This window comes from Pseudorca crassidens, chromosome 19 (assembly GCF_039906515.1).
Source record: "Pseudorca crassidens isolate mPseCra1 chromosome 19, mPseCra1.hap1, whole genome shotgun sequence".
Classification (NCBI taxonomy): Eukaryota; Metazoa; Chordata; class Mammalia; order Artiodactyla; family Delphinidae; genus Pseudorca; species Pseudorca crassidens.
In genome coordinates, this window is record NC_090314.1 from 14,372,328 (window position 1) to 14,391,957 (window position 19,630).

At 56.8% G+C, this 19,630-nt stretch overlaps 1 protein-coding gene across 6 annotated transcripts in view; it reads left to right on the forward strand.

The window, feature by feature from the left end:
- The window catches only part of ATP2A3 (ATPase sarcoplasmic/endoplasmic reticulum Ca2+ transporting 3), a 69,635-nt gene that overhangs the window by 36,580 nt on the left and 13,425 nt on the right, over positions 1–19,630 (forward strand). For 5 of the 6 annotated variants that reach the window (XM_067717396.1, XM_067717393.1, XM_067717394.1 and 2 more), the window contains 15 exons: positions 4,638–4,720; positions 6,160–6,264; positions 6,447–6,585; positions 6,850–6,930; positions 7,021–7,106; positions 8,678–9,142; positions 11,101–11,189; positions 11,355–11,457; positions 12,669–12,800; positions 13,194–13,319; positions 14,377–14,595; positions 14,704–15,039; positions 16,865–17,085; positions 17,959–18,161; positions 18,627–18,712. In XM_067717396.1, coding sequence (XP_067573497.1) covers positions 6,223–6,264; positions 6,447–6,585; positions 6,850–6,930; positions 7,021–7,106; positions 8,678–9,142; positions 11,101–11,189; positions 11,355–11,457; positions 12,669–12,800; positions 13,194–13,319; positions 14,377–14,595; positions 14,704–15,039; positions 16,865–17,085; positions 17,959–18,161; positions 18,627–18,712 — 2,328 coding nt within the window. In that variant the 5' untranslated portion in view covers positions 4,638–4,720; positions 6,160–6,222. Of the gene's footprint in view, positions 1–4,323; positions 4,342–4,637; positions 4,721–6,159; positions 6,265–6,446; positions 6,586–6,849; positions 6,931–7,020; positions 7,107–8,677; positions 9,143–11,100; positions 11,190–11,354; positions 11,458–12,668; positions 12,801–13,193; positions 13,320–14,376; positions 14,596–14,703; positions 15,040–16,864; positions 17,086–17,958; positions 18,162–18,626; positions 18,713–19,630 lie in introns of all 6 variants that reach the window. The other variant, XM_067717397.1, reaches the window with a different exon arrangement.

Sequence of the window (19,630 nt, forward strand, 5' to 3'; positions counted from 1 at the left end):
CACCTACTGTGTGCCAGGCGCTGTCCCAGGTGCTAGGGACACTGGAGCTTCCATCCTCTTAACTGTTGTTATGGCTGATGTTTACTGAGCATTCACCATATGCTATGCATTAGTCTAAGTTCTTCATACATATTACATCATTTCATCTTCACAGCAACCTTATGAGGTAGTTACTATTATTATCCCCATTTTCCAGATGCAGAAACTGAAGCACAGCCAGGGTTAAAGTGACTTGCCTGTGGCCGCAGAACTACCAAGATATAGGATTTGAACCCCAGCCCTCTGGACCAGGCTGTCTGCTCTAAGCTGCAGAGTTTCTCTAATCACATCCCAGGCCCTTCCAGGCCAGCTCCACATCGGGCATCTGTGGAAATGGACTGGTTCAGTCTGGCAACAGTGACCCAGAGCAGGGTTCGGCCAGGAGAAGCCACCATGTGAGAGGTCCAGACAAGAATAGTGGGGGCTCATATGCCCCCAGGCTGGCCCAGCTGGGGTCTGGGAGGGGCAGCACCTCCTGTTACTGACTTGGCCCGTGCAGCCTGGCAGATGGCACCAAGAGGTGGGCAGGGCCAGGACATTCTCCTCACTTAACAAATGGGGCATCTGGTGCTGCTGAGGGCCCAATGCCATCATTTCAAGGGGAACTGGCTCAGCCCCACCAAATGCAACCTGGAGGTGGCAAGGGGGAACCAGCATCTTCCAGGGATGCCTAGGAAGGGGAGGAGGTGCTCTCCTAGCCCCTGGATCCCCCACCGTGCCCCTGGAACTAATTCATGTGAGGGGAGAACTGGGTTGTTCAGAGTCTTGGCAGGATTGGAGTTTGAAGCAGATCAGGCCTGAGCAGATACGGTCTAGTAACCCCCAAAACACCACCTGTTTTGTGAGGAAGAGCCTTTGGGCTGGGATGATTGGGCTGATGGCTCTAGGGTCACAATAGAAGGATGAACCGATTGATGGGATGAGGGCATCCAGCCCAACAATCAGGACGTGGGATATTACGTTCTTTCAGGTGACCTTGGCTGGGGGGAGACAGGGGGACCACTGGGGTGGGAAGGCAGGACAGCCTAGGCATGAGTGCAGGAGGTCCAGAGTAGGGATTTGAGCTCAAAACGCTTCCCTGCCACTTCCCAGCTGTGTGACCATGAACTAGTCACTCAACCTCTCTGTACTTCTACTCTGTAAAATGGGAATGATAATTGTATCCTCCTTCCCAGGTTATTTGAGAATCACAAGAGAGTAATGCACATGAGGAAGTGATTATTCTGTCTGTGGAGCACCTTCTCACGTGCTGGGCACACAATGCCCTCCCGTTTATCTCCGGAGATGAAGTAGGTAAAGCACCTGGCACACTGCTCGGTATATAGTAGGTGCTCAATAAATGTGGCTTATTAATATTAATGATACTAATGCTGATCCTCACAGCAGCCCTTCTGGGTGGGGGTGGGTACTCCGTCTTCCAAATGAGGCTCAGGGCCCCACGGGGAGCCAGCTACTCAGACATGACTGGAAGCATGTGCATTACATGAGCAGGGATGGCCCTCATTCAGGGATGGGCAGGGCATCTGTGGTGACCTCATGGCTGGCTGAGCCTCCCCCAGGGGCAGCGGATGGGGGTGAAAGGGGAGCCTTGCGGTAGAGGCTAGGTCTGGGGAGAAGGGGGCATCGGTCAGGATCGGCTAGGTTATGTTGCAGTAACAACCCTCAGATCTCAGTGGCTTGAAACAATCCAGGTCATTTCTTGCTCACACTGTATATATGTACCTCAGTGCAGCCCATCTGGGGGCTCGATGTCTCCCGACTCTGTGACTCAGGTTCACAAAGCAGATACCGTTGCACAGGTGCTGGTTGCTGTAGCAGAGGGTCAAAGAAGTCCAGACTGTGCTGTCCAATAGGGCAGCCACTAACCTTGTGTGGCTGATTGAGTTTAAATGAATAAAAATTAAGTATAATTTAAAATGTAGGGAATTCCCTGGTGGTCCAGTGGTTAGAACTCCGTGCTTCTGCTGCTGGGGGCCTGGGTTCAATCCCTGGTCAGAGAACTAAGATCCTGCAAACCTCAAGGTGTGGCAAAAATAAATAAAATGTGGCTACTTAGTCACACTAGCTACATTCCCAGTGCTCAGTTGCTACATGTGGCTGGTGGCTACCATATCAGACAGTGTGGCTATAGGACTCTTCCATCATCACAGAAATTTTCCATCGGACGGCGCCCTTCTCCAGCAGTTCAACATTCCAGCCCGAATATACATCCTTCTTTTTGCCACTCACACAGGAAGCTGGGACGTGCAGTCCTACTGTGTGCCCACAAGGTGGGGAGAATGAGAAGTATTTGGGGAACAGCATGATGACCACCACCAAGAGTGGACCCTGGATCGAGCTGTGGGTCAGCAGAAGGGGAGATCCAGGTGGAAGGGGAGAGAAAGGAGAACTGGTGAGACCTGCAGGCAGAGGGCAGCTTGCAGGGGAACTAGAGCTGGTATGTGTGTCCAATAACATGATTCCCAACCCCGGACCTCACTCTTACCCAGAAAAAAAGCCCTGAGGAATATGGTGGTCAAGGGGCTACATGCCAAATAGAGGGAGGGGTCAGGGAGACAGCAGGAGGGATTCAGGTGAGACTTAACGGATACACTCTCCCTTAGGTCAGGAACCCTGAAGACACCTGCAGAGGTGAGGGGTTGAGGAATCTCCTGGGTCGAGCATGGCAGAAGCAGACTGATGTGTGCCATGAGGCTGGGGCATGGCCGAGATGACCTCTAAAGGGCGCTGCTCCATTGGAGAATCGGCCCAGAAACCAGGCCTGGCCCTCCCCCCGCCTTTCCTGTTCGCCTCAGCTAAATAGATCAGAAGGAAAAAGTCTGTTTGATTTTAATCTCAACGCAGGACACTGGAGATTACATTTTCCACGGAAAATGTCAGCCATTGCCTAAAATAGGACTTTGGAGAAAATGCTAGAAAGTGTATTTTTAGGTTACATGTTTTCCTCCTGGATTCCTGCAGCCCGGTGGGCTGCTTATTACTCCCCATGGTTCAGCTGCCAGGTGCAGACCCCAGACCTTTGAAACAGATGGTCAGGGGAGAGGTGCCCATGGGAAGAAATGCTGGCAGGTGCTCGAGCCGAAAGCAGGTGGACAGAGGCAAGGACCCATGTCAGGGAGGAGGAGAGAGGGAGAGCCAGCCTGGGGTGGGGCTCGGATTCTGCATGCTAACAAGCTCCCAAGCGACCCGGGGTGGGGCTGGGGGTGTAGACAAGAGGAGGCAAGACTCAGTTAGGCTTGATCTGGGAGGGGCCTCAGACAGCTGTGGGCAGGTCCCGAGCTTGGCAGGAGGAGGGAGAAGCCCGTCCAGGGCCCCTTTCCACAGACCCACAGATACCCTTGCTGGCTGTGTGACCTTGTTCAAGCCACGAATCCACGCTGGACCTCACTCTTGCACCTGCGAAACGGGGTCGGAATTCCCACCTGCCTCCCCTTTAGGCTGTTGGGAAGATTCCAAGACTTCAGGTACTGGGGCAGCCAGCTCCACCTGTAACATAGGTGCTTCGGGAAACAGGAGATAAAAGTGGAGCCCGTAAAGTGACAGCAGGTCCTGGTGGTGTTTGGAAACATGGTTCTTCAAAATGTTCTGTGGTCTGGCCTGGGCATGCTGGCTGGGTCCTCACTGAGCTTGCCTGGAGTGGAGGGCCTGGGAGGGGACAAGCTGAGACTCAGCCTCTAGGAACTGAACTGCGGTGGGTTTCTCAGTGTCCGGGTTGCTGGCTGCTGGGGTCGTGCTCAGGGGGAGCCTGGGATGGGGTGAGGCTCAGAGGGACAGCAGTGCTGTGGGCCTTGTCCCTGTGGTCCTGGAGAAGCAGGTGTGTCAGAGGTGGCCTGAGCCGATGTTCTCAATTTGAGGGAAGGGCTACCCTGCCATGGGTGGGGGACATTGAACGGGACCAGGTGGGCATCTGAGAAAGAGCAGAGTGCAGGGAGCTGTGAGAACTACCAACTCCCTATGTGACCTCAGGGGTCCCGTCTCTTCTCCAGGCCTCAGTTACCCCTCTGTGCAATGGGGGAGTGTCTATGAGGCCGCTCCTGGCTCCCGTCTTGTCCCAGGGTGAGCCAGGCCACACCAGACCTTCCTCAACCAGAGTGAGGTGAGGGTTGGGGGTGGAAGCATCTGGGCTCAAACCATCCGTTCTGTGATCTCAGAGAACTGGGGTGATGTGTCCTGCCCATCGTGGAGGTCCCGGTGGGCACATGGGCAGGGGCTGCTCAGACTCCACTCTATAACCCAGTCATTTCTTGTCTCCCCATGGCTCCTGTGGCTGCCTGGATCCTGCAGAGCTCCCGACTGAGGAAGGTGAGCCTTGGGCCAGGGCGGCCTATGAGGCCACCAGACACCATCGTGGGCCGTTCACTGTCAGGCCGTGTCCTCCCCCCACCCCCGGCTGGGTGGGGCCTTGCTGAGCAACACCCCACCCCCACCCCACCCCACCCCACTGCATTGCCCATCTGTGCTTCTCAGGGCCTCTGGGCTCTCCCTTTTCAAATGGTAGGGAGGGAGTGGGCCAGGTGGTCCTGAGGCCGCCCCAGCTCTGCATGGAAGCAGGTCAGTCGGTCAGGGGCCCAGGCCTCATGCGGCACTCCTGTCCCCAGGGAAGTCCCTGTGGGAGCTGGTGCTGGAGCAGTTTGAGGACCTCCTGGTGCGCATCCTGCTGCTGGCGGCCCTGGTCTCCTTCGTAAGTAGGGCCCCCATTTCATGGCATCGGGCAACCCGGGAGGGAGACCAGGTCAGGGCAGTGCTCAGAGGCCCAGGCTCTGGGCCACAGGGCTGTCCTCTCAGCTGTGGGCATCCCTGGGCCCCTGCCTGCCCCCTGCCCTTGCCCACACCCTCGCAGCCCCGCGCACTGGACTCGCGGCTCCCACCTGTCCCCTGGCTGGCAGAGTGAGCTCACAGAGGCACAGGTCTGACCCCACCCCTCCTTGCCTTAGCGCAGGGTTTCTCAGCATCGGCCCTGCTGACCTCTTGGACCAGATGATTCTTGGTGGTGGGAGCTGTCCTGTGCACTGTAGAATTTTTAGCAGCATCCCTGGCCCCTGCCCACCAGATGCCAGTAGCACTCCCCACTTGTAACAATCAAGCCTACAGATGTTGCCAAATGGCCCTGGGGGGCGAAATCCCCCCGGCTGTGAGCCCATTCTGTGACTTGCAGAGCTCCTCAGACAGACTTCGGGCCTTAACCTCCTGCAGCCTCCTCGTGGATGCTGCTCCTTGCGGCTGTCCCCCATCCGCCCTGCCCAGGCTCCTTCTGCACCTGCAGGGCCACGGGGCCAGAGTGGAGCGGTGGGGAAGGGGAACACCAGTGGCTGAGCAGCAGAGACCCAACGGTCATGCAGGGAATGGAGCCCCGGGGGTGCATGTGACTCCTGCCCCAGGCCCCGCCAGCCAGGAGGGGCCCAGCCAGCTGTGTCTGACCCCCCTGGCCACTCACTGTTCCTTGGAAACGGAGGACTCTTAAAAAAGTCTGTCCAGGCATGTGCCCAAAACAGCTGAGCCAAAAGGGTTCTGGTACCCTCTCCACGGAACAGATGGACACACTGAGGCCTGGAGAGGATGACAAGTGCCCACCTGGGCCAAGAGGTGGGAACGGACTTGAACCAGGTCTCGTGCCTCCAGGCCTGGGCTCTGGCTGGAATCATGGTCCTCTGGTCTGTGAACCATGAACTTGAGCCTGCAGCAGGATCACCTGGGCTGCTTAAAACACAGACTGCTGGGCCCCACCCCAGAGTTTCTGACTTGGGAGGTCTGGGATGGACACCAAGGATTTGCATTTCTAACAAGTTCCCAGGTGATGCTGCCGCCACTCCTGGTCTGGGCACACCACACCTGCTCCGAGAACCACCGCCAGGCAGGTGGCGATGCCTCCTACTGGCCATCACACAACGGCCCCACGTCCCTGAAAGTGGGTGGGGTGGGACGTGGGCTCTGGTGGTCACTACCTGCAGGGGCTGGACTTCGTAAGCCAAGGCCTTCTGAGAGCAGACCTCTCTAGGTCTGGTGCTCCTCAGGGGTATTTCCCCCAAAATGGGAGCAGACAGAGACCCTGCATACAAAGGAAATGGCGAGCAGACCCTGGCCCACGGCTTAGCCTAAACTCACCAGCTTTGATCCCGGCAGGTCCTGGCCTGGTTCGAGGAAGGTGAGGAGACCACAACTGCCTTCGTGGAGCCCCTGGTCATCATGCTGATCCTTGTGGCCAATGCGATCGTGGGCGTGTGGCAGGTGGGAGGCTCGGTGGTGGGACTGGGCCCTGGGGTCTCCCAGCTGCTAGGTGTGACCTCCATTTGGTCCGGAAATCCTGCAGGTCCTTCTGCTTCCAGATCCATCCCAAGCCCTAAGGGTGTCACTCCAAGGGGGTGGCCTGCTGGGGCCAGCAGAGACAGACAGCCTTCCTGCCTCTGCAGGAACGCAATGCTGAGAGTGCCATTGAGGCCCTGAAGGAGTATGAGCCTGAGATGGGCAAGGTGATCCGCTCGGACCGCAAGGGTGTGCAGCGGATCCGCGCCCGGGACATCGTCCCCGGAGACATCGTGGAAGTGGCAGGTGCGTTGGGGGCCTCCTCCTTTCATTATGTGACGCAGATGAGCCCATCCTTCTCTTTCTGACTGTATATGCAGAGGGGGTAGTTATTGGAGTCTTCTAAAGCTCTTTGGCCAAAACCGCATCGGACAGATAAGGGGACTGTAGGCCAGGGGACAGCTCAGGCCTCTGCCTCCCAGCCCCAGCCTTGGTTTCTGGGAGCCCTCCTGGCTTTCCCAGGAGGTGGCATCCAAAGCCACCCTCAGCCAAGCTGTTCTCCCTCCACAGTGGGAGACAAAGTGCCTGCCGACCTCCGTCTCATCGAGATCAAGTCCACCGCGCTGAGAGTGGATCAGTCCATCCTGACTGGTGAGGCCTGGAGGCCGGAGCCAGGGGCGGCTAGGCCAGGGGACAGAGGCGCCTTCACGTGGGGCTTCTCATTTCTGATTCCGCATCCAGGTGAATCTGTGTCTGTGACCAAGCACACGGATGCCATCCCAGACCCCAGAGCTGTGAACCAGGACAAGAAGAACATGCTGTTTTCTGTAAGTGCTTGGGATGCCTGGGGCCTTTGCCTGGACAGTGATGGTAAAGATAATAACATTTAGATTAATCAGCTGAAGCCCTGTGGGAAAGAACCTCATCTGTTATTAAGAATATGTACAAACTTATAGTAATAATAATAGCTGTGTTTACCTAAGGCTGTGTGCTTGGCCCTGTTCTAAGCCCTTTACCTGTATTAATTTATTTAATCCTCACAGCGCCTTTGAAATAAGTACTCTTGTCTGCATTTTCCAGCAAGGAAGCAGGCACAGAGAGGTTAAGTAAGTTGCCCAAAGTCACACAGCCAGCGAGTGACAGAGCTGGGATGTGGACTCAGACTCCTGATTCCAGAGCTTTTCCTCCTACCTGCTAGGCTTATCCTGCCTTAAACTGGAGAGAGGCAGAGCCTCTCTTGCCTCAACAGAATCCTCTAGAGGGAGAAGCATTGCCAAAATGGTGAAGGATATCAAGAACAGTCCATTTCTCAGATAGGAAAACTGATCCCCAAGGCAAGATTCCAAGCCGCCCAGCTCTTCTCAGGGAGAGTGATGGGTTCTTCTCTGGTGGGAGGGATCAGCCCCTGTGGCCTTAGAGGGACTTAACCAGTGATGCTCACAGGCTGCCCACGGAGGCCACAAGGAGGGGTCAGGCCAATTGGCAGTGGCCCTGGGCACTAAGTTATTAAAGTCTCCCCAGAAGTGAACAGAAATGGAGAAAGTGATATACACCCACAGCTCTTCTTGAGGAGAGCACCCTGCCTAGGTGCCTGGAAGCTTTGGACAAGCTGCCTTGGGTGGGGAGGGGACGCCAAGGGGCATGTTCAGGCATTAGAAGCTGTCACTAGAAGCTTTCTAAGGAGGGTGCCCTGGCTAACTGCAGGTCATTTCATTAGCGGAGGGGCCTGTAAGGGGGGGCAGGAGCTGCATGGCTCAGGGCAGAAGGGACGCTGAGGCTACCAGAACCCACCTTCTCTCCAGCCTCAGCATAGTGCACCTGTCTGAAGGGGACCGAGTTATGAGCCTCCTCAGAGCAGCTGTGTCTCGGGCCTCTGTTGGACCATTTTACAGCAGAGGACACAGAGGCTCAAGGCTGGCCGGCACTTGCACCGGGGCTTGGGGATCTTACTGGGGCCTTGGGAATGGATGGACTTCAGCTCACATTTTCTGGATTCTTCAGTAAATATTTATCGACTGTTTACCTGAGGTCACGGTTAGCCACACTCCTGTGTGGCTGTATTGGTCGTTTATGAGCTGAATTTTGATGGGTTGGTGCTGTGCTGTGCTGGTTGATCATACTGTCAGTATCAGCTGGTGCTTCCTCTGTGCCAGGCCCCCCACACTAGGCACTGGGGATGTGGCACTGAACCAAGTCCCTGCTTTCATAGAGCTGACACTATCATGGCGATGACAATGACTCAAGACTACATAGTGGCATCCCTCTGAGAGCACTAAGTATGGAGAAAAAGAAAGCCAAGGAGGGGAATAAGAGCCCTAGCCCCAGCCTGAAGGGATCAGGGGTTCTGGGCCCCGGTTGGGGTGCTAACCAGCCCTTTCCTTATCCCTCCCTCGGCCAGGGCACCAACATCGCATCGGGCAAGGCGATGGGTGTGGCAGTGGCCACGGGCTTGCACACGGAGCTGGGTAAGATCCGGAGTCAGATGGCGGCCATGGCACCAGAGCGGACGCCCCTGCAGCAGAAGCTGGATGAGTTTGGGCAGCAGCTGTCCCGCGCCGTCTCCGTGGTCTGCGTGGCCGTGTGGGTCATTAACATTGGTCACTTCGCTGATCCGGCCCACGGCGGCTCTTGGCTCCGAGGTGCTGTCTACTACTTCAAGATTGCCGTGGCCCTGGCAGTGGCCGCCATCCCTGAGGGCCTCCCGGCTGTCATCACTACATGCTTGGCACTGGGCACACGGCGTATGGCCCGCAAGAACGCCATCGTGCGGAGTCTGCCCTCCGTGGAGACCCTGGGCTGCACCTCGGTCATCTGCTCTGATAAGACGGGCACACTCACCACCAATCAGATGTCAGTCTGCCGGGTGAGTGGCTGCAGCCAGGTTGGGTATTGCTGTGTGATGTTTGGCAGGCTAGGCTCCCTCTCTGGGCCACTCCCTGACTCCTTTTTGGCCAGAGGTGGAGGAGAGAACCTGTGTGCTGCCCCATGGTGGGGAGCAGATCCAGGTTCTCATGGGGCAGAGCAGCAAAGCCTGGCTGGACATGCATCGTTAGGACCCATGGGTCACTCTGTAGGGTCCTGGCAGGCAACTGCCCATCTGTGAACCTCAGTTTCCCCATCTGAAGTTTGGGTGTGCAAGCCCTGCCAGGTAACCATAAAGGACACAGGGGAGGGTCAAGTACAGCCTGGGCATCTGATCCAAGCTGGGCCTAGACCCAGGTTCGTTTTTTTCTTCTTTTTCTTTTTTTTTTTTTAGAAATTTATTTATTTATTTATTTTTGGCTGTGTTGGGTCTTCGTTGCTGCACGCGGGCTTTCTCTAGTTGTGGCGAGCGGGGGCTACTCTTCACTGTGGTGCATGGGCTTCTCATTGCTGTGGCTTCTGTTGTTGCAGAGCATGGGCTCTAGGCGCGTGGGCTCAGTAGTTGTGGCACGAGGGCTCAGTAATTGTGGGTTGCAGGCTCTAGAGCACAGGCTCAGTAGTTGTGGCACACAGGCTTAGTTGCTCTGCGGCATGTGGGATCTTCTGGACCAGGGACTGGACCCAGGTTCTATCCTTCACCACCGTGACTCTCTGTGGTCAACGCCTATCACCAGATGCGCCAGCTCCAGTGACCTGGGAAGGGCCCAGGCAGGAATTATTCATTTCCTGGCACTTGATCCCAGATCCTGGGCTGCTGCCCACATGCATCAGGGAGTCTGGCTGAGACTCCAGCAGGCCCCTGGGGTAGAGGAGTGGGTGGCATGACGGTGAAGCTTTTGGATTTCCCGCTCCCTAGGTCCCCCAATCACTCCTCTCCCACCCCTGCTCCCATAATCTGCCCACTGGGCCTGGGAAACCCAGGCTCTATATCTGAGACCTTAGTCACCCACAGAAGCCCATCAGCGGCTGCCATGGGGTTGGCGGCACCAGCACGCTTTACTGCCCTGCAGCCCCTGACCTGCTAGAATCCCTAGTAGGACTTCATTTGAACAGTCCTACTAGGGGTTCTGAAATAAAGATTTGAAAAACACAGTATAGGGAAGTCGTAGGGGCCTTACATACTGGATGATGGGCTAAGAAACTTGACTTCTCAGGGGTCTGCTGGCTGGAGGGCTGTCCCCAGGCGCAGGGAGGAAAGTGCAATGGAAGGGATGTTTACTGAGCACCTGCTGGGTGCTGGGCTGGCCATTGGCTTGGGAATGTGCAGTGAGGCCGTTTCCAGGAAGCAAGCATTAGCTCCCTGGCAGAGCTGGCTGACAGATGAGGACATGGGCTGCCCTGGGAGAGGTGAGCCCCCTGTCCTGCAGGGGCACAGGTAGGGGCTGGGCCCTGCGGGCAGGAGCTCACTCTCTGGGACGGGGTCTGTGCCTCAGGATGCTATGTAGGTTTCCTCCCTTGGAGGTCAGGAACTCGTTCCCTTGAAGGGCAAGGAGGGGCAGCTGCACTCTGATCCCACTTTCTCCACGTTACCAGTGGAGAAACTGAGGCTTAGGTGCTCCGCCAGGGGTCACATAGTGAGATGGGCAAGGACCCAGGCTTCCCGTCCCAGCTCAGAGCTCTGTCAAGCTGGCAGCTGCCCCAGAACATTGAAGAATCTGCCATAAATCTCTCGTGGGTTTAGAGCAAAGGACAAGCCTGAACTGGACACAGCTGGGCAGGGCAGAGAGGCCCGGCCTCAGCCTGGACGCAGTACTCTTACACTTCACCTCCAAGATCCTGGGGGAGGGAAGGCCGGTACCTCCTCTGGAGACCCACAGGACACCACCCTGGGGTCAGGCTTGAGTCCGACTGGCTGCCCAGGGAGGAGGGCCTGCCTGAGCACGCCCCTGCGCTCCGCAGATGTTCGTGGTAGCCGAGGCCGAAGCGGGTACCTGCAGTTTGCACGAGTTCACCATCTCGGGCACCACGTATGCCCCGGAGGGCGAAGTGTAAGTGCTCGGCGAGGGGGCTCAGGTGGGCGGGGTTTCCTGGTGGGCGGAGCTATGTAGGACAGCTCTGAGAGCTGTCATTGGTGAGACCTCTTGGGGGCCAAGAGCTGGGCATTGCCCAGGGGCTGGGACAAGGGCACCGTACTGACAGCTCTGGCTCCACAGGCGGCTGGGGGGGTGGCCTGTGTGCTGCGGGCAGTTTGACGCGCTGGCTGAGCTGGCGACCATCTGCGCCCTGTGCAATGACTCAGCGCTGGACTACAACGAGGTGGGCCCCCGCTCCCCTTCGTGACCTCCCTAGTATCCAGGCGCTCAGAACAGACCTTGCTCCCAGAGTATCAAAGCTCGCAGGATTGGAGGTCCTGCCCCGTTGGAGTGCCACACCCCAGGAGCACTGCCATCCTTTGTCCACTCCACACTGTCACCCCTCCTTCCTCAGACTGGCTCTGGAACCCTGCTCGGGGCTCTTGGGCTGTGGGGGACTGTAATGTAAAGGGCAGAAGGGCCAGGGGTGCCTGGGGGAAGAGGTTTGGGGGACAAGACTAAGAAGTGTTTAAAGCAGAAGGCACAGCCCAGAAACGAGCATTGAATGCTCTTCCCTGTGGCTGGAGCATGTGGGAGGCCGCTCCTGCCTGTTGGGGCGGGGGCGCTTGGCCAAGTCAGTCTGATGCCCAGATGAGGGCAGTAGACAGACAGCAAAGGGTTTGGAGCAGGAGAGTGATATGGTCAGATCTGCACTCACAGAAGATCACCCAGACTTCTGTGTGGAGGACAGAACAGACTGGGCAAGACCGGAGCCGAGGAGCCCCTTGTGGGCATCCAGGCCGGAGCGGTGCCAGCTGAGTCCTGGCTGGCGCTTCAGGGGGAGGGGGGCAGGCATGGGTTGGAGAGAGAGTTTGGAGCCCAGATCCTGGGACTTGGTGACTGGTTAGGTGAAAGAGGGAGGAGGTCAGGGTAGCCTGTAGTTGCTGTCCTGGCTGGGACTGTCATGGGAGTGGCAAAATAGGGAGGGGGAGAGGTAGCCTGAGGGTCCCCAGGGAACAGAGTCCAACAGGTGGCAGCTGTACGTGTGGGCTTGGAGCTCAGGAGAGAGGTTGCAGTGGGCTGGGTGGGCACTGGCCATCATGAGCCCATGAAGGATGGGAGAGGCCAGAGGCATATGAGGCCTCAGGGAGACGGGGGTGGACGGAAGGAGCAGGGCCCAGACAGCAGGTTTAGAAAGAGGAATCTGGTGAAGGAAGCTGAGAAGTGTGAGCAGAGGGCGATTCAGAGGACAGGAAAGGTGCGTGGCCATTGATGTCAGGGGAGGAGGGAAGGGAGGAGGGAGGGTCAGGTCAGCTGGGCTGGGAAGGGCCCACAGGCCTGGCGCAAAGGACGTTACAGGTGACGGGCAAAGGGAGCTCCAGGGGGCAGGGAGCGAGTGGGAGGTGAGGCTGGGGGCCACCCTGCCCCTCACTCCCTGTACCTGGCCCCCGCTAGGCGAAGGGCGTGTATGAGAAGGTGGGAGAGGCTACGGAGACGGCCCTGACTTGCCTTGTAGAGAAGATGAATGTTTTTGACACGGACCTGCAGGCCCTGTCCCGGGTGGAGCGAGCTGGGGCCTGCAACGCGGTGAGCAGCTTGAGGGTTCGGCCACAGGCCGCGTGGCTGGGGCTTCTGGGGCATCTGGAGAAGGGAGGGAAGGGAATGAAGTGGTGGGAGGCTTCTGGGAGGAGAAGGGCCCTCAGACCCCTAGTGAGACTGGTCTAGGGGGAAAAGAGAGGAAAAGCTGAGTGTGGGCAAGGACTCCGAGTCGGGAATTACACAGCGTGGTCAGGAAATGGCAACTTCGGGGCATTTCTGGGGCTGGAGAGGGGGAGAGAGGCCTTGAATGCCAGGGTCAGAAGAGGGTAGACAACATCGTGCAGGGAGCAAGAGGCTCTTCATGGGGCTGAGCAGCTGGCAAGGAAGGAGCCAGAGTTGCTGGCTGTGCCCCTCACGCCCTGACCCACCTGGGCCCTGCAGGTCATCAAGCAGCTGATGCGGAAGGAGTTCACCCTGGAGTTCTCCCGAGACCGGAAGTCCATGTCGGTGTACTGCACGCCCACCCACCCTGGCCTAGCGGCCCAGGGCAGCAAGATGTTTGTGAAGGTGGGCCTGCCTGACCAGCCTGGGGCCTCTGGAGAGCCAGAGCCTGCAGCGGTGGGAGACTGGGGGAGGTGTGAGGCCCTCTGTCAAAGCGACGACTCCATAACAAGGGTGCTCAGCCTGCCATGGGGAACTGGGAGTGGGATCCACATGTGGGGCAGATAAAGCCAGGGCCAGATGCCCTGTGGTCCCCGCTCTGGGCTGAGAGGCACTGCCTGGCCACATGACCTTGCGGTCACTGTACCCCCGTGTGGGCCTCGGGCTCCCCATCTGAACAGCAGGTCAGGCTGGCAGGTCTTGGAACCCCTCTTGCTTCTGATAGGGCGTGTTGAGGTGGTTGGTGTGCAACTTTGGTGCTTTGTGTTTTGGAAACCGAGACCCACGTTCCCATCCAGACCCCCGTTCACGTCTTCACGCGCAGTGGAGGGTTTTAACCTCTTTGGAAATGACAAGCTTCTGTACTGGGAGCTTGGGCAGCCGAAAAAACCTAGCATTTGGAGTGCCCTTTGAGGAGGGGGAGGAGGCACTGATGGAGGATTCAGAGGTTCTTCCCAGGCCTCGGGCGAGATCTGGGTTGAGACCCCAAGGCCGCTGAGTAGCCCGGCACCCCCAAGACCACCTTCCCAGAGCCACACCGCACACACCCTCAGCAGGGCTCTGTTCCTGGTCCCGCTGCCGAGCACCCCACAGAACTGGGATCCCGGTAGCAGCAGGCTGGCAGGGAGGCAGGGCCTGCAGGAGGGCTGCCATTCCCACCCCATCCCCCAAAATGCTGCAGCAGGCCTTCTCAGCTGCAGGTTGGTGAGGGGAGGGTGCCTCTGCCTGGGCTTCACACGGTGTCACACCCTGTGTGAGCCCCCTTCCCTCTGGGCTTTCTCACAGTGGGGCCTAATTGGTTCCCTCTCCGAGCTTCCAAAGAATGGATTCTGGTCTGTGCCTTGCTGTGTGTCCCCTTGGGTGACCTTTCCCCGTATCTGGGCCTCAATTTCCTCTGTTAGGCAGGAGGGAGGGAAGGGGTCCTGACTGACGGACTTGTCTCCTCCCCTACCCCACGCGGCAGGGGGCACCTGAGAGTGTGATCGAGCGCTGCAGCTCAGTCCGCGTGGGGAGCCGCACGGTATCCCTGAACACCACCTCCAGGGAGCAGATTCTGGCCAAGATCCGGGACTGGAGCTCAGGCTCGGACACACTGCGCTGCCTGGCACTGGCCACCCGGGATGCGCCCCCGAGGAAGGAGGACATGCAGCTAGACGACTGCAGCAAGTTTGTGCAGTACGAGGTGGGTGCTGGCCCCAGGGCTGGGAGCCATGTGTCCGCCTGTGGTGCTGGGCAGGTGGCAGTCTGAGGATGGGCCCAGGCCCTACTCGCATCTGCCCCCTCCCTGCAGACGGACCTGACTTTCGTGGGCTGCGTGGGCATGCTGGACCCTCCGAGGCCCGAGGTGGCTGCCTGCATCTCACGCTGCCACCAGGCGGGCATCCGTGTGGTCATGATCACGGGGGACAACAAAGGCACGGCTGTGGCCATCTGCCGCCGGCTTGGCATCCTCAAGGACACAGAGGACGTGGCGGGCAAGGCCTACACGGGCCGAGAATTCGATGACCTCAGCCCCGAGCAGCAGCGCCGCGCCTGCCGCACGGCCTGCTGCTTCGCTCGGGTGGAGCCCGCGCACAAGTCCCGCATCGTGGAGAACCTGCAGTCCTTCAATGAGATCACCGCCATGGTGAGGCCACGAGACGGGAGCCTGGGGAAGGTGGCGAGGGTGGGGGTGAGCACTTGCCATAAGCCCTGGGAGGAGCAACCCGGGCAACCGCTGCTTCTGCTTCATTCTTATTTTTCCCAACATTTTATTACAAAACATTTCAAACACGAAGAGAAGTCAAAATGATTTTTATAGTGAATGCCTATAAATATCCACTATCTAGATTCTATAAATAACATAGTTATATTGGCTTTATCACGTACCTATCCCTCTACCCATCCTTCATCCATCTTTTCTTAAATGTGTTTCAAAGTTGCAGACATCAGTACACTTTTCCCCCACACGCGCTAGGGAACATTACCGTCAACCCGTGAAGTTCCCTTATGCTCCTTCCCATTTTTTTGCATCATAGATTAGTTTTGCCTCTCCTGGATTTTCATGTAAGTGGGATCATACAGCATGTGCTTTTTTGTGTCTGGCTTCTTTCCTTTGAGGTTTACCCATGTTGTTGCAGGTATCAGTTACACGATAGCTTTTTTACTGTTCAGTGGCATTCCATGGTGTGAATATACCAGAGTCTCTTTTAAAGATTTATTTATTTATTTATGTATTTGCTTGTTTGTTTGGTTGCGCCAGGTCTTAGTTGTGGCAGGTGGGCTCCCTAGTTGCGGCTCACGGGCTCCTCCTTAGTTGCAGCTCCAGGGTTCCTTAGTTGTGGCATGCGAACTCTTAGTTGCGGCATGCATGTGGGATCCAGTTCCCTGACCAGGGATCGAACCCAGGCCCCCTGCATTGGGAGTGCAGAGTCTTATCCACTGCACCACCAGGGAATTCCCATCCACAGTCTCTTTATCCATTCACCTCTGAATGGACATTTGGTTTGGACCCAGTTTTTGTTCTGTCTCATTCTTGATTGTTGACCTCTTCATCAACACTGAACTGATTCTCAATCTCAGCCTCAACCCTGACTTGGCCTCAGTTTATAATCTTGACTTCCAGCCTAACCCAGTCCTTTACCTTGACCTTAATCCTGACCTGTGGCTCAGCCTAGACCTGGATAATGAGCTGAGCACCAACCTCGACTTGACTACAGCTGTAACCTTGTTCTTGACCTTATTTTGATCTTCACACTATGTCCCTGACCTTGACCTTGACCATCTTAAACTGATTCTTTAGTCTGAGCTCAACCCTGATATGGGTTCCAGTCTTGACCTGGACCCTGATCTGTTCCCTGACATTGATCCCCCCCGCAGTCCAGTACTTTATGTTGACCTCAACTTTTATCTGGCCTTCAGTCTTGACCTCAACTCCAACTTCTACCATGACATCGTTCCTGATATGGACCATAGCCTTGACTTGACCTCTACCTTAATCTAATTTTTTTTATCTTGAAAGGAGTCCATTCTTGACCCTGCTCGTCACTTTGGCTCCAGCCTTCCCCTTGACTACAACACCTAACCGACCCTTGACCTGGGCCATGACCTTCACCTCATTCCTGACTTGAGCTTACCTTTGTCCTTAATCTCAATTTCATCTTCTACCCCACATCCCACCTGAATTTCACCCCTGCTCTCGGCGTTGACTCACCCTCATCCCTGTCCCCACCTCACCATTCTCTCTGATCTTTGACTTGATCTCCTCAATTTTGTCCTTATCTGCACTCCTTGCCTTCCCCTTAGCCTCATCCCCAAATCAGTTTCTAGGCTCATGACCTCACCATTTGTTCTGTCCAGCTGTCTGCTTCTTCGGGGACATCCCCTAAACTTGGTGATAGGCTGAGTTGAGGGGAGTCAGGGAGGTAGAAGGGAAGTTTCTCAGGCATGAACCTACCTAACCTGGCCCTCAGACTGGAGACGGGGTGAATGATGCCCCAGCCCTGAAGAAAGCGGAGATCGGCATCGCCATGGGCTCCGGCACAGCCGTGGCCAAGTCAGCGGCAGAGATGGTACTGTCAGATGACAACTTTGCCTCCATCGTGGCTGCAGTGGAGGAGGGCCGGGCCATCTACAGCAACATGAAGCAATTCATCCGCTATCTCATCTCCTCCAATGTTGGCGAGGTCGTCTGGTGAGGCCCTGTGTTCCCTCCTCCCAGCCCTCTGGACCAGCTCTGCATCCCTAAGACTGGGGAAATGCCTGTTCCTGGGATGGGGCTGCAGGGATGGAGGGACCCGTGCCCTGCCCTGGAAGGCTGGGGCCTTCCAGAGTCCCACCTCAGGGTGGGGAGGGATGGGGACACCTCATCATTCTCCAGAGGCCCTGATGCACCTCAGCCCCTGAGGTGGTGCCTGAAAAGTCCCCTGTCATCCCTCCAGCCTGACCTTCTTCCCACTTTCAGAGTCCTGCAAGATGGGAGAACTTGCTTCACCTTTGGGCAGTAATGTGTTCGTGCACGTGTGTGTGTGTGTGTGCGCGCACATAGGGTGTATGCCTGAGTGAGAGGTGTGTGTACGTGTGTGCATGTGAGTCCTTGTTCATCTTTTCGCATGAGGATTTGTGCTAGTGTGTAATTGGGTACGCACTTAGGTTCACATGTGAGTGATGCCTGTGGAGAACGGTGAACACGTTTGCCTGGCTATGTAAGAATTCTGCATCTCTGCACGTCGGGGCAAGCATGTAGGTGTTTGCTTGTGTTTGTGGGATTGTTTAACCTGTGCTAGGTTGTTGTACACATCTGTGAACAAATGTGTATATGTTTCAGGCATGCACTGTCCACGTGTGTGTGTGTGTGTGTGTGCCCCTAAAGAGGACTTGTGTCCTCAAGAGGAGAGGCCTAAAAGGCAGGTCTGTCCAGGCGCCAGAGCTGGGACTGAGGGGGCAGGGGTGGCCCAGTGTGAGGCGGGGCTGCTGTGGAGACAGTGCAGGAGCTCCTGGGCCTGGGGTAAGAGTAGGAGCTGTACCCTCCATTTGCTGGGGCTAGAGCCCATGACTCTGGTTCCAGCATCTTCGTCACAGCAATTCTGGGCCTGCCCGAAGCCCTGATCCCTGTGCAGCTGCTCTGGGTGAACCTGGTGACGGATGGCCTACCTGCCACGGCTCTGGGCTTCAACCCACCAGACCTGGACATTATGGAGAAGCGGCCCCGGAACCCTCGGGAGGCACTCATCAGTGGCTGGCTCTTCTTCCGATATCTGGCTATTGGAGGTGAGTGGGGCCCCAGTCTTCACTGCGGTTCCTGGAGCTTCCTAAGACCCTTGTATCAGTTACACTTGCAAACTACAGACCAGTATGACTCAGCCTGGCTTATGCCAAGAGAAACTGTGTGGGCTCGTGTAACTGAAGAGATTAGATCATGCCTCAGGCATGGCTGGACCCAGCCCTCAGACAGTACCATTGGCATATTTTGGCTCTGCCTCAGCTCCATTCTCATGCAGGTGCTCCTTGGGGTGGCAGGATGGCTGCCGTAGCTCCAGCCCTTGTACTTGCCCCATTACAACCTCAAATAAAGCAGGAGAAAGAGCGTTTTGTCCTCTTACTCCTGCAGTAGTGTGCAAACCACATGGCTCAGAAAGGGAGAGAGTGGTTCCAGCGAATTATTAGGAAGGGGAAACGGATACCAGAAAACCAGAGGTGTCCACTATAACCAGTTTTCTCCTGCCCTCCCCACAGTGTACGTTGGCCTGGCCACAGTGGCTGCTGCCACCTGGTGGTTCCTGTATGATGCCGAGGGACCTCAGGTCACCTTCTACCAGCTGGTGAGCAAGGGATGGCCAGGGAGCCTGTTGGGGGCATCTGGGAGGTAGAACTCACAGCCCAAGTTGTTGTTGGAGTTCCAGGGGAAAGGAGTCCAGAACCCCACGGGTGCCAGTGGCTGTCCCGCCCCCCCCCCACTCCTCACGTATAGACATCCACCACCTAAAGAGACAAGCTCAGAAGCCACAGGAAGCCTAGAGACGGCAGCACAGCCCCCGAGCCAGAGAGGAGGCTACTTCCTCCCCCAATCATTTAGTTACAGGGGGACCAAGGGGCTTAACTGCCCAGAAGTGTCTTACTTTACTGGGAAACTGCCCAAACAATTGAGGGCTCAGAGGTAGGAGCCCCTAAATGGTGGAACTTCAGGCAGAGGGTCAAACTGGAGCAATTGACAGTGGACGGAAGGAATCTGCCGGGCTCCCCACTTTCATAACCAACGTGTGTCTTGGGGAAGGGACCCTCTGACCTCTGGAAGTCACCTGGCTGGCAGGTGCACACCACGGGCCGGGCTTAGCTCAGCAAAGCTCTGGAAGCAGGCAGGGAGCCCCACCTCAGCTGCTGTCTGTCAGTCTGTCCTTCTGTCTGAGCAGCCAGTGCATCTCCTTTGCTTGAAAGAACCTTCGCGGCAATTCCGGCAAAGGCAGTTGTGGGTTTCTCATTTAAAGGGGAGAGAGGCGGGGATGTGGAATTTCCTTCCTCTGACTGTGCCTGACTTTGCTACTTTCCTGTAGGTAGAAGAGCTCAAGAGAGGGACCCTGACTTCCTGGCCACTCTTGGGAGTGTCAGGGGAGTACAGTCTTCCCCACCCTGAGGGCAGCGTGAGAGCTCCTTCAGGGGTTCACACCTAGGTAGAGGCAGCCTGGGGATGCTTTCCTCCATCCACCAGCCCTCAAGCACATGGGGCTCTCCCTCCTGGCAGC